The 16,436-nt window shown below is 43.2% G+C and overlaps 2 protein-coding genes across 2 annotated transcripts in view; one reads left to right on the top strand and one right to left on the bottom strand.

Annotated features, from left to right (window-relative positions):
- The window catches only part of LOC119178512 (growth hormone-regulated TBC protein 1), a 30,068-nt gene extending 23,939 nt beyond the window's left edge, over nt 1–6,129 (top strand). The window contains exon 9 of the mRNA XM_037429718.2: nt 5,952–6,129. Within this exon, the coding sequence (XP_037285615.2) occupies nt 5,952–6,044 (93 nt within the window). The 3' untranslated portion in view covers nt 6,045–6,129. The remainder of the gene's footprint in view (nt 1–5,951) is intronic.
- Nucleotides 6,130–15,913: 9,784 nt separating this feature from the next.
- LOC119178513 (4'-phosphopantetheine phosphatase) overlaps nt 15,914–16,436 on the bottom strand; it is a 181,740-nt gene continuing 181,217 nt past the window's right edge. Inside the window, exon 17 of the mRNA XM_037429719.2 lies at nt 15,914–16,223. Coding sequence (XP_037285616.2) covers nt 16,167–16,223 — 57 coding nt within the window. The 3' untranslated portion in view covers nt 15,914–16,166. The remainder of the gene's footprint in view (nt 16,224–16,436) is intronic.

The raw sequence follows: 16,436 nt of genomic DNA, 5'->3' as shown, positions 1-16,436 counted from the left end.
CTACGCCCTCCGTGCACAGGTCGGAGTAGCGGTTCAACACAGCAGGCGCGGGCGGAGACTCCGGGCTCGCCCCGAGTGGTGGCGCAGCTACGTGGAGTACTGCTGCGCCCTGCTCTTGTAGTTTCCGCAGCAAATCACGACCGCACAGGAGAGGACCTTCGCAGTCCAAGACGATTAGGTTGCAATCAACCTCCGCCGATTTGTGGCATACACGCATTGACAGTACTCCGAGTACGGGTAGCTTCCCCAAATAGCACGCCAGCTTTATCTTCGGCTCCTGCAACTTCGGCCATTGATGACGGTGGGCTTTGTAGGTTGCTCTAGGAATGACGCATACGGGCGAGCCGGTATCCACGTCCATCTTCAGCTTTACGCCGTTCCACGTGAACGTTTCCTGAATCGGTGGCACCAATGAATTCTTCGATGTTACGGACCAAAGTTGCGACGCACTGCTATCACTATCGGTGGCTTGGGCTGTTACATTCAACGCATTGTCGATCCTTTGGCACATGCGTGCCAAGCGCCCTTGTTTTCCACATTTGTAACAGTGCCTCCCACGCATTGAACAGGTCGCGCGCTTATGATTACGCTTTCCGCAGCACTCGCATGGCTTTCCGTCTTCGTTTTTATTCTGGCCTCGCGGCACCCAGCGTTGCTCTTTCATTGCCGACACTGTTACCGCGGGTGTTTCTCGATTTATGTTCTCCGCATCTAACTCTGCCCTTTATGCCGCCAACGCAAGTGCCTCTGCTTCTTGTAATGTCAACTCAGGTTTCGCGAGCAGCTGCTTTTGCAAATTTCTTGAACGTACCCCGCACACGATACGGTCTCTTAAGGGGGGACACGGCTTTGGGATCGCGAAAAATGGCAAAAAAATTGATTTTTTGAAACTCAAGTTTTCAGTTTCTGGAACCCTTTTTCTATCTGGTTCCAAAATATCTACACTGAAAACCGCGCAGAAGTGCTTCGGAAAATTCGTTTCACCCACCTAGGTAGCAAAAATATTTCTGGAAATGGCGAGAAAACGGCGATTTTCAAAAAATAATAGCTTCGCTATGCTTGGGCCGGGAGCCGGCTTCTTGGGCTCATCGGAAAGAGCATTTTTCCGTGTTTAACTTTCCCGCCTCAGCTGGCTCCTCCCTTTAACAACAAGCGAGCAAAAAGCAAATGTTTGAAGGTCGTTTTGAGGCCCTTGATTGGCCGTGGCCGCCATGTTGCCTCAGCTCGCCTCGCCATTGGCTCGATGCTGCTCCGGGAGATCGTCGTCTGCTGCTTGTGCGTCGCGAGGACATGGCTCTCGAAAATCGCCACTTCGTGACGTGTTCACGGCTTGATAATCACTTAAGATATAACTACGCTTTAGTTACGAGCAGTAAGCGGATGCGCGATCAGGTTATTACGAGCGTCAGCGCGGTCTACGAGCGCCGCGCGTCATTGAAGTCGTCTTTAGCCCCAACTCCGCCGACTGCGGGCAGGAACGACCCGCTAGCGCATTCGTGGCGACGTGTTTCTTCGCAAGCAACGAAGCTGTAAGCGGCGGCACGATCTGATTACTACAAGTGGCCGCACCGGATGCACGATCAGATTACTACGAGTGCGGCGCGTCATCGGAGTGGGCTTTAGGCCTAACTCCGCCGACAGCGAGACTGCGGGCAGGAACGACGCGCAAGCGCACTCTTGATGACGTGCTTCTTCGCAAGGAATGTACCACATCACTCGCTAGCTCCTCCGAATATTGTACGGGCATTTTACGCATCGGCAGCGGACAACACAGTCAATCTCGTCATCCCCCCCCCCCCCCCCTTCACTGCCAAGGATCGCTCGGAACAGCGGCTAGCAGTTTCGCGCGTCGTCATTCGAAAATGCGATGCCAAGTGCAGTGCGTGCCGATTTTTTGTCTTCGTAGTTACTCATTTCGCGGATCGTCATCGAACGCCGCCGGCAAGTGCATTACGCGCCGTCTGCACTGTCCACGCGGCCGCGCACCCCACGGTCATATGGAGTGCCGTCAGTAAGCTTTTGTGATGCGATTCAGACGTGCTTGGAGCCGTGCTTGATATCTCCACGAACGTCTATGAATGTTCCGAGGTTTATGAATTGCTGTAGATTAGAATTTCCGCGACCGGCTGTATGATGATGCGCTTCATAAAAGAGCATGTGTGAATCAGGGGCACGAATTTTTATATGCCCGTTTCGTGTCATTAATTATACTGCTAGAAATTCCCGTGCCACCAGTCTTCTGCCCACAACTTTGTTATTTGGAAAGAAGGCATAGGCCGTCATGGTGTGATCCATTTTTCTGATGCAATAAACTTCTCTCCAAATAAAAAAAAGTTCAGTGAATATTTGTAATCAAGTACTTAATTACGCTAATTACAACCAGCACAAAAAAGTATGTTTAATAATTTCAGTATATGGTTTTATTCAATTACAATCTTTTCTGTCATACTTATCACACCACTCCTTCATACATAGAACTTGGTTTGAAATTCATACTTGTTCTTTGTAACTCATGAAAAGGAGTAAATCATGAAAAGAAGTCAAATATCACAAGACAAACCTGAGATCACAATTTTTAGGTGTCTTAAAGACGTAAAGAAAAGTTGAAACTTTAAACGCAGCTTTCTCAATACTGTTTTTTTTTTTTGACATTATGCTCAGCCCCTCCACATGGTTCAGTGAAGAAATATTTGTTTCTCGTAAAGTATTTGTGGTATCGCTTCAAAATTTTTATGAAAGCACTGTGAGGTTATTCTTAGTGTCTGTGCCAATTTTCATCAATATCCAACGAGAAACAAAAAAGTTCATTAAAAAAAAGCCTGTCGAAAACTTCGACAGGCTTTTTCTCACTAGCGTGTTTTGGACATTGTGCATTGCTCGTGGAAAGAGTAGCACGAGAATGACTGGACCGATTTTGATTCTGTTTTTTTCCCCTGAATCCCTGAACACTGCTTGTGGGTACAGCAATCTTCAATTTCTGTTTTGTGGCCCTGTTATTTTTCTAGACGATGATTTGTCCGTGCCATTGTTTCTGACAATGTGTGTCGGCAGCCATGATGATCTCTAAAAAAAAAAACGAGAACTTATTAAAAAATTCCGAGAGTGTCATACCCTGTAGCTTTCTTTTGAGTAAAGATCAACATCATTCGCAGCTTCCTGGCATGTTTTGTTGCAGCGCTAGGCTTTCCACGAGCAGACCATGTAATTGGATCTTGTAGCATTATGTAACTTGAGAACTACTGAAGCTATCATGATGAAACTGCATATTTCCCTATTCTAGACACTTATGAGTATGCATGCCAAATTTCATTGCTGTAGGTCAACAAATAAAAAAGTTTTTTTTCAAAGCCACCTCCCCCCTTAACATCCTATCCAGCACGGACGAGAAGTTCCAGTTATGCGCTAGGCGCCGTATTTCCACAATGAATGCGTGAACAGACTCTCCTTCCTGCTGGTTTCGGTGGAAAAACTTGAAGCTTTCTGAAATTTCGTTCATCGTTCATCACCGCATCGTAGCCGAGTGCGTTTGGCTTCTGCGGTGCCACTCTACCGCACAGTACATCAGTCGTTCTCGACCCAAGTGTGGCTACCAACAGGGCTCTTTTCTTGGCATCATCAGTGACTTCGTTTGCTTCAAAATAAGCCTCAACCTTCACGAGGTACGCTTGTCACTTATCTGTGTCGTCGTTGAATTCCGGGAGGCGGTGACTCAAATATATAAGTGAATCGTGTATTTGTTTTGCAATTTCACGCGCTCAGTCATCTTCTAATTTATGCTCATTAAACCTGGATTTAACAAAATTGACAAAGCCCAAAAAAAATCATTATAAAGAGGATTTCGTTATGTGCAGGTTCAGTATGAAAATTCAAAAAATGAATGGACAAATTAAACAAAAGGAGTAATGAAGGTAGAGCTAACCCAAGACACTTATTTGGTGGTAGAAAATGCGTTATTATTGTGATAGCAATTTTATTGACACTCTGTGGTTTTTAGCCATCGCCGCCATGTTTCGTAACAAGCCCAAATTGATGAAATGCCCCAGTGCATAGCAACATTAAAAATGGGTAAAATCGTGTAAGCGCTGTTGAAGCAGAGACTAATGAGCCAGCCCTTCCCTATCACATGGAGGGTGCATATGATACTCCCCCTTGCACGTTAGAACTGCTGTCAAGTGCTCAAACGTCTTGAACGAGCATGAAAAAACGCAACGGGGGGGGGGGGGGGGGTTGCTTGAGTAGCGACGGGGAACTTTGATTTTAAGGGCGCAGTAACAAGTGCCAAGTGTCAGTGCGCTTTCAATGCGAAGTGACTGTGTGAAAAGAGCACTTCGTCCTGGAGCGGCTATATTTGCTTACACCGTTTTGTAGGAGTTCCACCACATTGGGCCAAAAAAAGTTGGCTGCTGCTTTACTTCGTATGACATTAAAGTTTTTTGCTATCGCATTCGTTGCATTGCATTCAATGCGCTGTCATGTTGCTGCTAGAGCTAATTGTGAAGGCTACAGTCCCACGAACTTACGGCGCAAGACAGATGTGCGTGACAAATTGACCTTTGAAGATCTGTCATTGTCACATGGTGTAAGAGAGCGAGCGGCTGGGTGCCAAAAGGTGCTTGCAGTACGCAAAGAAATTCCTTCGCATTTGAAAGCTTGTGAAAATGATGAAGTGTTGCTATGTGTTGGTGGAAAATAATATTCGCAGGCAAGATTCCACTTTCAGAACGCTAACATTGATGTTATGAGAATAAGATGAATTGATGTATCAAACAGAACAGTTTTTTATTGCTTTAAGGTTGTCAGTGAGGCATCCTTGATGTGTGGACCATATTGCTGATGCACACTTCAAACAGATATGCGATTTATAGGCTAGTAACTCATCACAATTTTGTGTGTGACAGCGGTTACATCTTGGAAAAAGGAGAACTCTGTCTACTGACAATAGTGATGTGGGTGTGTCATGGCATATAATCAGTCAAGGTGATGCCCAGTAATGTCTGAATTATGTCTCTGGTTCTTTATGTTTGTTGGGACTTGAGCACTGAAAAGTATTGCAACGCTTTTGGCTGATGATGGATGGAGGTTATTGTGGTAAATAATTCTACGGGTCATTATTAACCACTAGCCACACCATTTGCCCGTTTGCTTCCGCTCATACTGGGCACAGTTTGCAATGTTGCTAGATCACTGACAACCGTTTAGTTACAATAGAGATTTCCGCATGTTCATACATTTCCACGCACCTGTGCACTTGTGTGCACACAAGTGTGTGCCTGTGTACGTATCTACGCATGCACAAGTGCACACGAAAAAAAAAACGGAGGAAATGTTCACAGTTTAGCAGTAATCACATGCTTTTATGTATTTTTATCGACAACTGAATCGGCCACAGGCTATTATGTTTTTCTGCCAACTATGTGGTATTCATATTCATAAGCTTCTTGCTGTGGAAGTTTTGATACAGCACTGTTTCTGGAAGTAAGGTTTTTGAACTATTCGAAAAGTGATTTGTGTAGGACACTTTATGAAGATCATTTGGAAACTCTGGATTTAAAGCTTGCCGAGCCAATAGACCCTTTTCATAAATCGCAAGTGCGCTTCTCTGAGCTACATATTGGCTGAGGTACTGGTGGCATCTGTTATGCTTCAAGCGGAGGCACGGCCCTAGTTGGACGTGCTGGGGCTTGTCTACTCTGTGGGTTTATGTCAAGAGAGCCAACTCTACATTTTCTACATCACAGCGTAAGCAATGTATGCTTGAACAGGCTGTTTGCAGTAAGTGACTAGCTGCCATCAGTTGTTTATACAGCATAACAGGAAATCGAACTTCACAATTTGGAAAAAAGAGTCCATTGTATATGCATAAATCAGCAGGTCTAAATTGTGTCTTGCTCAGGCTGCTTTAGTTTTCCAATAGTTGATAACATTGGGCTCACTTTTCTTGTTGAACGCAGGCCATCTTTAAGGAGCCCAAGTCACTAAAACGATCGCACATTGAGCAGCTGCGCACCTCCTGTCGAGAGCGGGTTATAGCTGCACGAAGGTGACCCCCTTGCTGTTGGCCACATTGAGGACTGTTGAGGACGTGTACGAAGGGGTCGAGGCGTGCATAACCAAATCACAATCGTCAAGTTCCAGATTGTAGCCTCCGCAGCTTGTTCCTGCTGTGAGGTTGTGGTGTGCAGCCATTGCTTGCCTGGACAGCCACGTGAGCCTAGGCAAGTTGACCACATCACTCGATTGCAGTCATTCTGACAGCACACAGAAAACAAGTGCTACATTGTGTCGTGTCACCTAAAACTTTTGATATAGTGTTCAAGTGTTATCTTGAAAGTCTCTAGCTGCTACACGCGCACATTGAAAAATGCTCCGATACTGACAGTGTAGGCTGATGTGGGCCTACCTGCAGCTGGTTTTTTGTGCGTCAGTGTGTTGAACCAGATTGCTTGATGTCGAGGAGCATCACCACTGTGGCATTGTCCTGAGAATGCAGCTGAGATGTTTCATGAAATGAGCAGAATGCACTAAGTGGGCTGCATCACCTCCATGCTCAGCTGGTGATCTGACAGTGACACCGCGATGGCTATCTGCCCGATTCATTCGCCCACTTGGTTCCGCACGACTGGTTCATCTTCGGTGTCAGTCAGCCAGCAGTCATTTGACTGTTGTGGTCCTGGTGCTCTCTGTTCGCAACTCTCGCCACATGTTGCGCAGACCCGTTTTTAAAGCGGGAAACCTGCCATACCAAAGAAGACATGTAACTTGCAGGTATCGGTGTGACAGCTCTTTGATCGCCACAGGCCATAGCTATAAAAAAGCTGAAGTGCACTGCAGAGAGAAGTTGATAAAAATTGCTGGTGTGTTTTCTGTTGGTGTGCTTGTTATGCTCGAAATCAGACCCTCGTGCAGTGTCAACTGCTACCCGCTTGGACTTGCTACTGCCACCTGCATCTTATGCTTTCGACGTGCAGATGCGGCTAGCTTAGACATGTGTGACCACATGGTTCATTATCTCTGTCATTTAAATGTCTGACTCCTGTTAGTGAGCTGAGCGAAGTTGTAGCAAAAGATGCGAAGCGCTGTCATGTATTGTTAGTTCTTGAAGCTAGCCATGCTAGGTGTTTTTTGTACTGCACCTAATTTAACCTTGCCTGGCTCTAAATTGATAAAGACGGTTTGTGCACTGCAATGAATTCAGTCGGTTTCTGCTCGTTGGAAAAGCTGCAGCATGTGCTTTCGGTGTTGCCAGAAGAGGCTTCCACCAAATAAAGCTGAAGATTTTTTCTCTGTGAGAGTAGCAGCAGTGCGCGCAGACACACTGAAGAATGATATTGCGGCCCCCTTCTTGCCCACTCTGCCATCAGTTTCCTGAAATACTCTTCAGACTTGTCACCCTTTGATGTCTACTTTCTCCGTGCATGCGCATGACAAAGAAATGGCATTGCACATCATATGAGGACTTCTAGCACTTCCCTTCTTTTTTTTTTTCCCACATTGCAATTTCTAAGCGTGCCTTTCAAGCTGAATGTTGTGGTTCCAATTGTTTTACGCTGTGGGGAAATTCGCAGACCTGTGCAAAGGTGGCAGCTGACATGACCGCCACGTGGACATATAGTTCTCCCATAGTTTTGACCAAAGACCTGCTCATGAAACCCTCTAGTGCAATGTTCCTCTCTGCTGACTACAGCTTTTAATGTGATCCTTGGGCATTGACCCCCTTTTAAAGCTGTTTTGAACCGTTTGACTTTGTTATAAGCTGCATATGTCGAAACGCCAATTTTTATGTGTTTTTGGTTCTTCACTTTGTACCTTCCACTGCCAGTCAAGACCTTTACCATAACCTTACTGTCCCATTTGCACATGCTCCATCTCCATGAGTAAGCGTCAACGTGTGTATTGAAATGGTTACACCACTCTCTGTCCTTGTGTGGATTTCTCATGTCACTCATTTTAAAGCACTAGGCGTACACTTTGAAGCCCGCTGCTGCCATTTTTAGTCTCTTACATATTCTTGTGCATTGGCAAGTATAGAATAGCAGGTGTCTTAGTGACCTGCGTCATATCATCGTGTTGCCACAGCTTTACAGAAAAAAAAAAGAGCTGTGATAGCAAAAATAAAAAGATTTGTGGCATGTATATGTGCTTGCTGGACAAGTTGTTACACGTGGTTAGTTCATGATATGTCCGATTTCTATATCTTTGACGGTATAAAACAAAACAAAAATTTGCGCTGATTCTGCACAATCAGCTGATGTATTAACAGCAAAAGATACAGCACAAGGGGGGTGAAAGTGTTGGTTAGAGAAGGTGGTCGAGACAGCAGAGGCATTGAACCTCCCATGACAGAAGTGTCCTATGGGTTCGACGGCGGCCAAGTGGTTCTCTTTTGCACTCTGCGTATTATAGATGCTATATGCTTGCCAACCTTCATGATTTCATAAAACAAAAGATGTCAGCTTTAGAGTTTTTTTACTATTAGCTTCACTTGCACTTGGTCCGAGGCTAAGCCCATGAAGAAGCATTATAGCTAAAGTCACTAAGCAATTTTTTAGTGCCAAATTTCAGACACTCCTTGATTAGGCATTTGGGCATAGCCATCTGCACATTTTATGCCTGTTAGATCACCAACGAAGTGCCGAGAATAAACCAGTGTTGGAAGTTTTTGTGCTCGCTGCTGACAGACAAATGCATAGTAATACCTACGAGTGACACTTGAATGTTTTGCTCATTGTGGTATTTTTTTTAGGTGAGCTTGCATGATATTGTTGCACATGAACATTGTTGTTTCTTAAGCACAAGAACCTTTTGCCCTCCACTGCTGACAGCGCTGATGGAACATTGGCAAGTTTTATAGTTAATCTGGCCAGAACATCAGGACTATCTTCGTATGCAGGTATAAGCTCTATTGATAATGGCAATGTTTTGGCGATCTGGCAAGTATGGTGTTCACTATCTTGCACAACAATGATGCCAGCTTGTAGAACCAAACAAAAATGTTAGCCTCCATCACAGATATTTCATGAATACGCTTCATTAACTTCAATAACGACTTGGTTTGTCTTGCTGCAACCAAGGACTCTGGTTAACTCTGCACTTAACTAGTTATTAAGAAAAAAAAGGTTCACAGACAACAGCCAACACCTGCCACTTTTTTGGGTCTAACAACTGTCGCGATGTAGGAAATTTGCCACTGGTAGGCTGGCTGTTGCAAGTTTGCTGGTAATGTCTTTATGTAAATAACGTATGCCTGATTGGGCTTGAAATTATCGGCACGGGCAGAACTGACGGCCATAGAAATGATGCTAGGGTCTTTTGAGTGTTTCGCTGGCATCTAATTTGTGCATATGCCTGGTTTGTTAGTACCCTTCGTGACCTGACTGGGTTACTTCATTAGCGGGCAGAAAATTCTGAAATGAAAAATGCACTGTCAAGATTACATTATGTACACAATGTGACAATTTGACAACGCTATACAGTGGAAAACTGCAATAACGAAAGCCCGCGAGTACGAAAGCCCCGCGGCAACGAAATAATCCTGGACCCCCGGCGAATCTTCATAGAAGCCCATGTATTACGTATCTCGCGGCAACGAAATGTTTTTGGACAGCGATCCCGCATTAACGAATTTTCTACCACGGTGCGGGCCTTATTTCACTCTCCTGCGAAAGGTTAACTTTCGAAAATATGCTCGTATGCGTGTTATGCGCACTAAAAATTTGTAAACGTCTGCTTTTGCTGCGCTAGCGTGAATACCGCCATTTTTGTTTACTTAAATCGGCGATGGGATCTGTGTCCGGCAACATGCCTGGCCACACAGCTGCAGGCGATGACAAATGATCAGGCGATGGCAAATGATCACACAGGCTTCATCACCACCTGGCAAACATCACGCATGGATTGTGCTTCGGCCTCACCAGACGAAGATTTGGACAAAGGCGCACTTGACGGCGAGAATGGTGGCCTCTATCCTTGACCAACGCCTGGGCGAAACTTTGAGCCATTGACATCGACATCCCAGATGAACTCACCGTTGATGCGTTCGTTCATGCTGATGACGACGTAGTTGTTTATGAGAAAGTGACTGACGAGGCCATTATCGAAAGCGTGCGCGAAGCTGACGACACCGAAGACCAAGAAGAGAGGCACGCAGAGAAACCCAACCCGCGGGTTGTTTTGGATGCGCTGGACACCCTTTTCTCCTTCTTCGGCGCACATGACGACGACGTAGCAATGGACCTCTTTTTCCAATGCGAAGGGAGAGCTTTGAAGTTGTTGCATGGCAAGAGTCGGCAAAGTCAGTTGACTGACTTCTGGCAATAAATTTTCGTTCTGCTGGCCGTATCACTGTTTTTATGTCTCACACTCGCGGCAATGAAATTCTCGCGAAAACGAAATTTTTCGGTTTCCCCGGAGATCTCGTTATTGCGGGTTTCGACTGTAAGTGCATTGGGACGAGTGGTAGGAAAACATAGAAGTAACGCTCAGTAGCCCTCAGTAACCCAAGTAACCCTCAGTAGCCATGAATACCACGAAATTTGGTTATAACTTCAACGTGCATGACACTGAGCAAAACATTGTGAGTGCATTTATTATAGCACTTTCATTTAAAAGGTAGCAAAAGCTTTTTTTTAATTATACTGATTGGACCTTCTAATTTTCATGCATCATGTTTCACTGAAACAAACCACGTCCACGAGTCCTGACACGTGAAGTCGGTGGGTGGTTTTGAACGTCTCAAAATGCCATTGTATTGATTTCTTGATGTGCTCAGCGTGTGCACCAAAGTTGCCCGTTGCAGTAAAGTACAGTGAAGCATAGAAATGTTTTTGTGCCCAACATATTAGACAAATAGCAGAGGGTAGTCAAGTACAAAAATGTCTACCATTTTTCACATGCTACTTGCTGATCTAAATCTATAGCATCAACTTATAAGCTTGACTGACTATACCATTTTGAGCCAAAGTATTTTATTACAGAAGTAGCACTCGATTTCTTTGAGCATTCAGTAACTGCGCCAAATGTGCAAGTCTAGCTGCAACAATTGTAGTTTGCCTAGTCTGCTAAAGATACGTAATGTGTGGCATTGTACAGCCATCTTGGGCATCTACCTTTAGAAGAGTTCTGGTATGCGGTTTCAGGAATTTGTCGGTTGTGTACTGTGGTAAAATGCACGAATGGACTCTGCTAGCGTGATGTACAAGGGCTTTTATTGCCAGTAGAGGGTTAAACATTCGAATCCTCTGCAACGCTTCTGCGCCTTTTTTCACAACTTGTATTCCAGTGCTATGGTTGAGCAGATGAGTGCGTGAAATTCCCACATACGGTAAATGAATTTGCAGCTTTTTTTTTTTCCGCATTTAAAAGGCATTGCAGCACTCACACAAAAGGCAACTTTGGCCAGGAGCATCAGCATCATATTTCTGCAGTACTTCAGTTTTCGTTTGTTGGTTTGTTTGTTAGATGGGTTCTGGGGGAGGTAGGATTTAATTTTTTGCTTTGATTTGCCACTGGACTAAGTAAGTTAATGAAAGAATAACTATTTTCATGCATGAAAGCCTGCTATAACGTAAGAAAGTTTGTTCAGTCTTTCAGCTGCACCAAGACTAATCTTTTGACTCATGCGAAGCTCCATTTCAATTCTGCTTGCCATATTTACATTACCGATTTTATTTTTGTAGTGCGGTAAAAATCAATTTCTTTTTTATGTAAATGTAAGTTTCTGTGCAACCTTATCGCAGTGCCCTGCATACAATCGACAGAAAAGAATCACGACAGCAATAAAAATGAAACAAATAAAAAGATTGCACCTATTTTTTGTATACCAATTGTTAAGCTTTTATTTCACTCTTGTGTTTTGGCTGTCATATCAAATAAAATTATAGCACTGGTGTTTACTTGTTCTACGTGAATAGGAAAAATTTTAACTTTCGTAATCCATGTAGTTAGCCATTTGAGGAGGCAACTTTTTGCAAGCAGTTTCTCTGGTGTCGCAATAGATGGCAGGTAAAGATGAGCCCACACTGCTAACCTACATAGTTAATATTATGTGCTATTAGAAATGCCACTCTCATCTACAGAATTTGGTTGCATCATTGGTGATGCATTCATGCGATGCTTTTTCTCAATTTTATGGCTTAACGCAGGCTTAAAACATGCACTATACATTTTTATGGTCATAAATGGGGAAGGCTATGAAGTTGCAAGCATATATTTTTTTTCACAGATTTTTCGTTGAATATGCACTCTACTTAATCAGTTGCACATTCCACGATTTACTTCGTGCGTCTAGTCATGTGATGTTCCTTTCACTTCTGCTTTTTTCGTTGTCATGATTACATGACTTGCGATGGCCTTAGCAATTGGGCTTATTCACTGGCTGGCATATTAACAAAATGTTAGTATATGTAGTTTAAGGCACAATGGTAATTTTTATGCTCATTTTTTTTACCACCCTTCTCACAAAAGGGACTATTCGTAGTGTAAACTCACTGTTCAAATCTCAAGTTTTTGAAACATCATCTTATATGATAACAAATTTTTTGGATGTCCTTTTGAATACCACTGCGAGTGTTGGCATCCAAAGAGCAGATGACTGGCAGTTTCTTTGTCACATTTGCCATTGTGGTTATTTTATCAAATGGGGTGCATGGCACAAAGAGATGATACTGAAACTTCATTCTACTTCATTCACGTGCACCTCTGCATTGCTTTTTGTATGCCAGGTATCGCATTCTTTACAGTTTGAAATGTCACTTGCACAGTTTTTCGTGACATGGATGGCGGAATGCGAACCAGACTAAGCTTGTAATTCATTCCAGCTATTAGTAAGAATAAGGGTGCTGCCATCGGGTTGACGATGACTGCAGTAGAGTTCGTTTAATTACTCTGTTAGATCAGAGACGGAACTGGAGAAGGACATACCGTATGCATGGATTCAAACGCGACATGAACTTTTTTAGTGCAGCGATTTGTATACGCAATTGCTCGATATAACCGTGTCATGTCATGATGAATCTGGTCTCTGGAAGAATGTTGGCACATTGCTAATGCAAATGGTGCACAGTTGTGTACGTGTTTTTTTTTTCTTTCGAATGTCCTGTCAGTCTTTCTACTGGTTATGTGTTGATAACCAGACTACCACCATGCTGCTTCCTTTTTTGAAAAGGCTTTGGTGTACTGACCATGTCAGACGGACAAGTTTTGTGTTGCTTTGAGAAAGTGCACATTGCTGTTAGTGTCATTTTCAAGCTCGTCATCATTCAATGTATGGTGTGCTCACGGAAATAACTTTGCTAAACCAAAACATGTGGCCTCAATAGCTGTTTCTCAAAGGCAAATATACACCACGTGGTTGGCTCTATTTCAGAAATTGCATTGGATGAGCTCAAATTTTTCGACTACCCTTGCTGAATACATTGTTTTCCTCCATTAACAAAAGCAGTCTAATTTATGATCTAAAGTTTTTAAATGTGTAGAGAATGTTGGAAACCATTTAGCCATATGATGCAATGGCAAATTCTCTTTGTGTGTGAAAAGTTAGCTTACTTTTCACAAATATTGTTAAGCAATCAAACACATAAGGTGTAGTCTGATTCCCAGATCGGCATTGCTTTCAAATCCATATGTCTTTTTTTTTTTACCTAGCTACCACGCCACCAAAGTGACACACTACTTTGGGGAAGTGTACTCGCTCAAAGTATTGCTAATTTTGCCCAATGGGTATCGGATGGCAAGCGAAAATTCGTTGTTGATAAGAGTGAGGTAAGACCTCGGATTGTGTACCTTTAAAGTTTTTTCTACCTATGCTTCATTCAACCACAGGTCTTTCTAACCACTTGGTTCCAAACTTGCGTTTGTATTGCTGCTTTCGCATGGGGCGACAGTCTGCAGGCCCCAACAGAATGTGCTGTGGGTTTGTCCAGGTTCCGGAATGCAGTTTGACAACCGATATCATTGAACAACTCTGGTTTGCTGTGCATGGGGCTGAAATGTTTAATGCTTGCAGTTAGTTGGCACAGTTGTCCAATATAGCCAATTGATTTTTCTTTGTTTTTAGTACTGTTAAACAATCACTGTACAATTTTATATAAACCAACCCACTCAATTAACTGCAATCGTCATCTGAAATATTGTCTTTCTGACTTTACAATCTGCACATAAACTTAGCTAATGTTTTCTGTATAGAGGGCATTGATGTACATCACAAAGGATGGCTGTTATTGCCATTTAATGCAACCTTTATTGAAAGGTAGCACAGTTTTCGTTCGAGTCCAGTTTCTTCAATATATACCGCACAGCCTTGTTCATCCAAATATTCCTGGCTGGGGTTCATGTCATACATTCATGTATGCTATGTGCAGCTTATTTAACTTTTCCACAAGAAAAGATGTTGGACATTTATGATACAGTCGAACCCCTTTATAAGGACACTGATATAAGAGACACCACTGTGCTTGCAGTAAGATATGGGGTGATAAGAAAATGCATACGTCCTACCTTGATTATAAGGGACATCTAATGTAAAAGACAAGAATTGCTGCCTGAAGCATGTCTTTTATGAAGGGGTTCAACTGTACATGCCTTTGTGTGGTAATTGACTGAGCTATCATGCAGAAGATGTCTGTGTGGAACATTCAGTGTTCAGACATTTGTTGTCAGAACTGTAGTGCCTTCAGCAGGGGTGATTTTTGGTGACAAAAACGAGTCGAATGACCCCGACTTTGTTGTCCTGTTTTTGTCAACAGAATCCTTGCATCTGTCGGTTACAGTGCACTTGTGAATTTAACGGAAACCACTTGTCTACTCTTGTGTAGTGTTTCATGCACAAATATTTGTTCACTGTGCACTAAACTTGATTCAAATAAGACGTAAAGGGTTTTTGCAATATTCTGCGAAGGGAGAAATTATGTGCTTACGACATTGTGATATGCGCCCTACAGATGCCCTAGCTGTGTGTTTTACCTCATGAACAGGGCCTCATGGTGCCATATGAATACATGCCTCATTGAGAACACCTGTCTGTTGTAAAGGTCTTTCTTGGCATGAAGAAAACAAGACAAAGATGATGTTCTGTGATCTAGTTTGTATATTGCAAGGCGTGTGTATGTAAATAAAGACCATAGAAATTGGAGCAGTTGTGCTTGATTTTGTGGCACGGAACAAGTTGAATAGGTCTGCCACTGCAGTCGTTCTGTGCCCATCAGCTGTGGCAGGCCAAATCTCAGTTTCACTACTTTCATTGGAAAGTCGGAAGGCTGCCTTGATGCTTCACACACATGACTGGTATAAGGAAACAGAAAGAAAGAAGGTCTTGCAGCAGGGCACTGCTACTTTGCAGTCCTGCTAGTACTTGTGAGCACTGAAATCTTCATGAATGGTTTCTTTAGTAATATAGTGATTACGATGAAAAACTGGGCGAGTTCATGTAAATTTATTGTGGCTAACAGCACAAAAAAAGACACACAGACTAGAAGGACATGGTGCAGCGGTGGCCTGTGCCTACTTAGTCTGTCTCTTGCACTGTTAGCCACAATACTATTATGATCGTTGGGGTTTCAGGTCCCAAAACTGTGATACAATTACGAGGGATGCTGTGAAGGAAAACTTCGGAAATTTCGATCATCTGGATCATGAAAATTTATGACACCGTCGAACCCCTTTATAAGGACACTCATAAGAGACAAAGGGTATAAGACATGGCGTAAATATACACACAAGAAGGGAGAGAGAGTTGTTTCCCTTTAAATAAAAGAGCATTTTAAAAAACAATGTGCACAAATAAAAACTTCAACACAAGCTCCACTTTCTTCAAGCTTTATTTGAAGGGTGCAGTTGGTGCCCCCCACATTAAAAACTTTTACAGAATACATCAGCCAGAGGTGGCTTCATTTGTCTAGTCTCTCCTATATACAAACAAGTGCTGTCCATTCTGTACATGGCATATATACAAGACATGAGACGTACACAAACTGGGCTACAATAAGAAAGGCGCGCAAAACACCCCAGAGTCCAGTGAGCACCTATCTCTCACTTTTTGTTTTGTTTTGTTTGGCTGTCCTAGAATTGGGAGAGAAAAAAAAAGTTTGTGCAAACTAAACAAAACAGACGTATCACTGTCCAAGGCTTCTCGGTTTTAGGTTGTCTCGGTTTTTGAGACATTCAGTGGGCTGTCAGTGTGTGGACACAGTGGCTGAAGTGCTGTCCGAGGTCGCTCTCTCAGTATTCTCCTAAAAAACAAAGACAGAGAGAGAAATATGAAAAAGACAGGACAATAAGTCAACGTTAGCTTGAAAAAGCAGTGACATAAAATTTCAATTTCGAGATGTAGCCTTCATTTGATATCTTGGTATGCATCAGCTTTTTTGTAAAGTTTGAATTGCGTCCATTACATGGAAGTCATTTTATTTGTAGGGCAAATGTACAAAGGCTTAATGGGGCAT

Source organism: Rhipicephalus microplus, chromosome 1 (genome assembly GCF_043290135.1).
Source record: "Rhipicephalus microplus isolate Deutch F79 chromosome 1, USDA_Rmic, whole genome shotgun sequence".
In the NCBI taxonomy this organism is placed as follows: Eukaryota; Metazoa; Arthropoda; class Arachnida; order Ixodida; family Ixodidae; genus Rhipicephalus; species Rhipicephalus microplus.
This window is presented reverse-complemented; position numbering and strand designations above follow the sequence as displayed.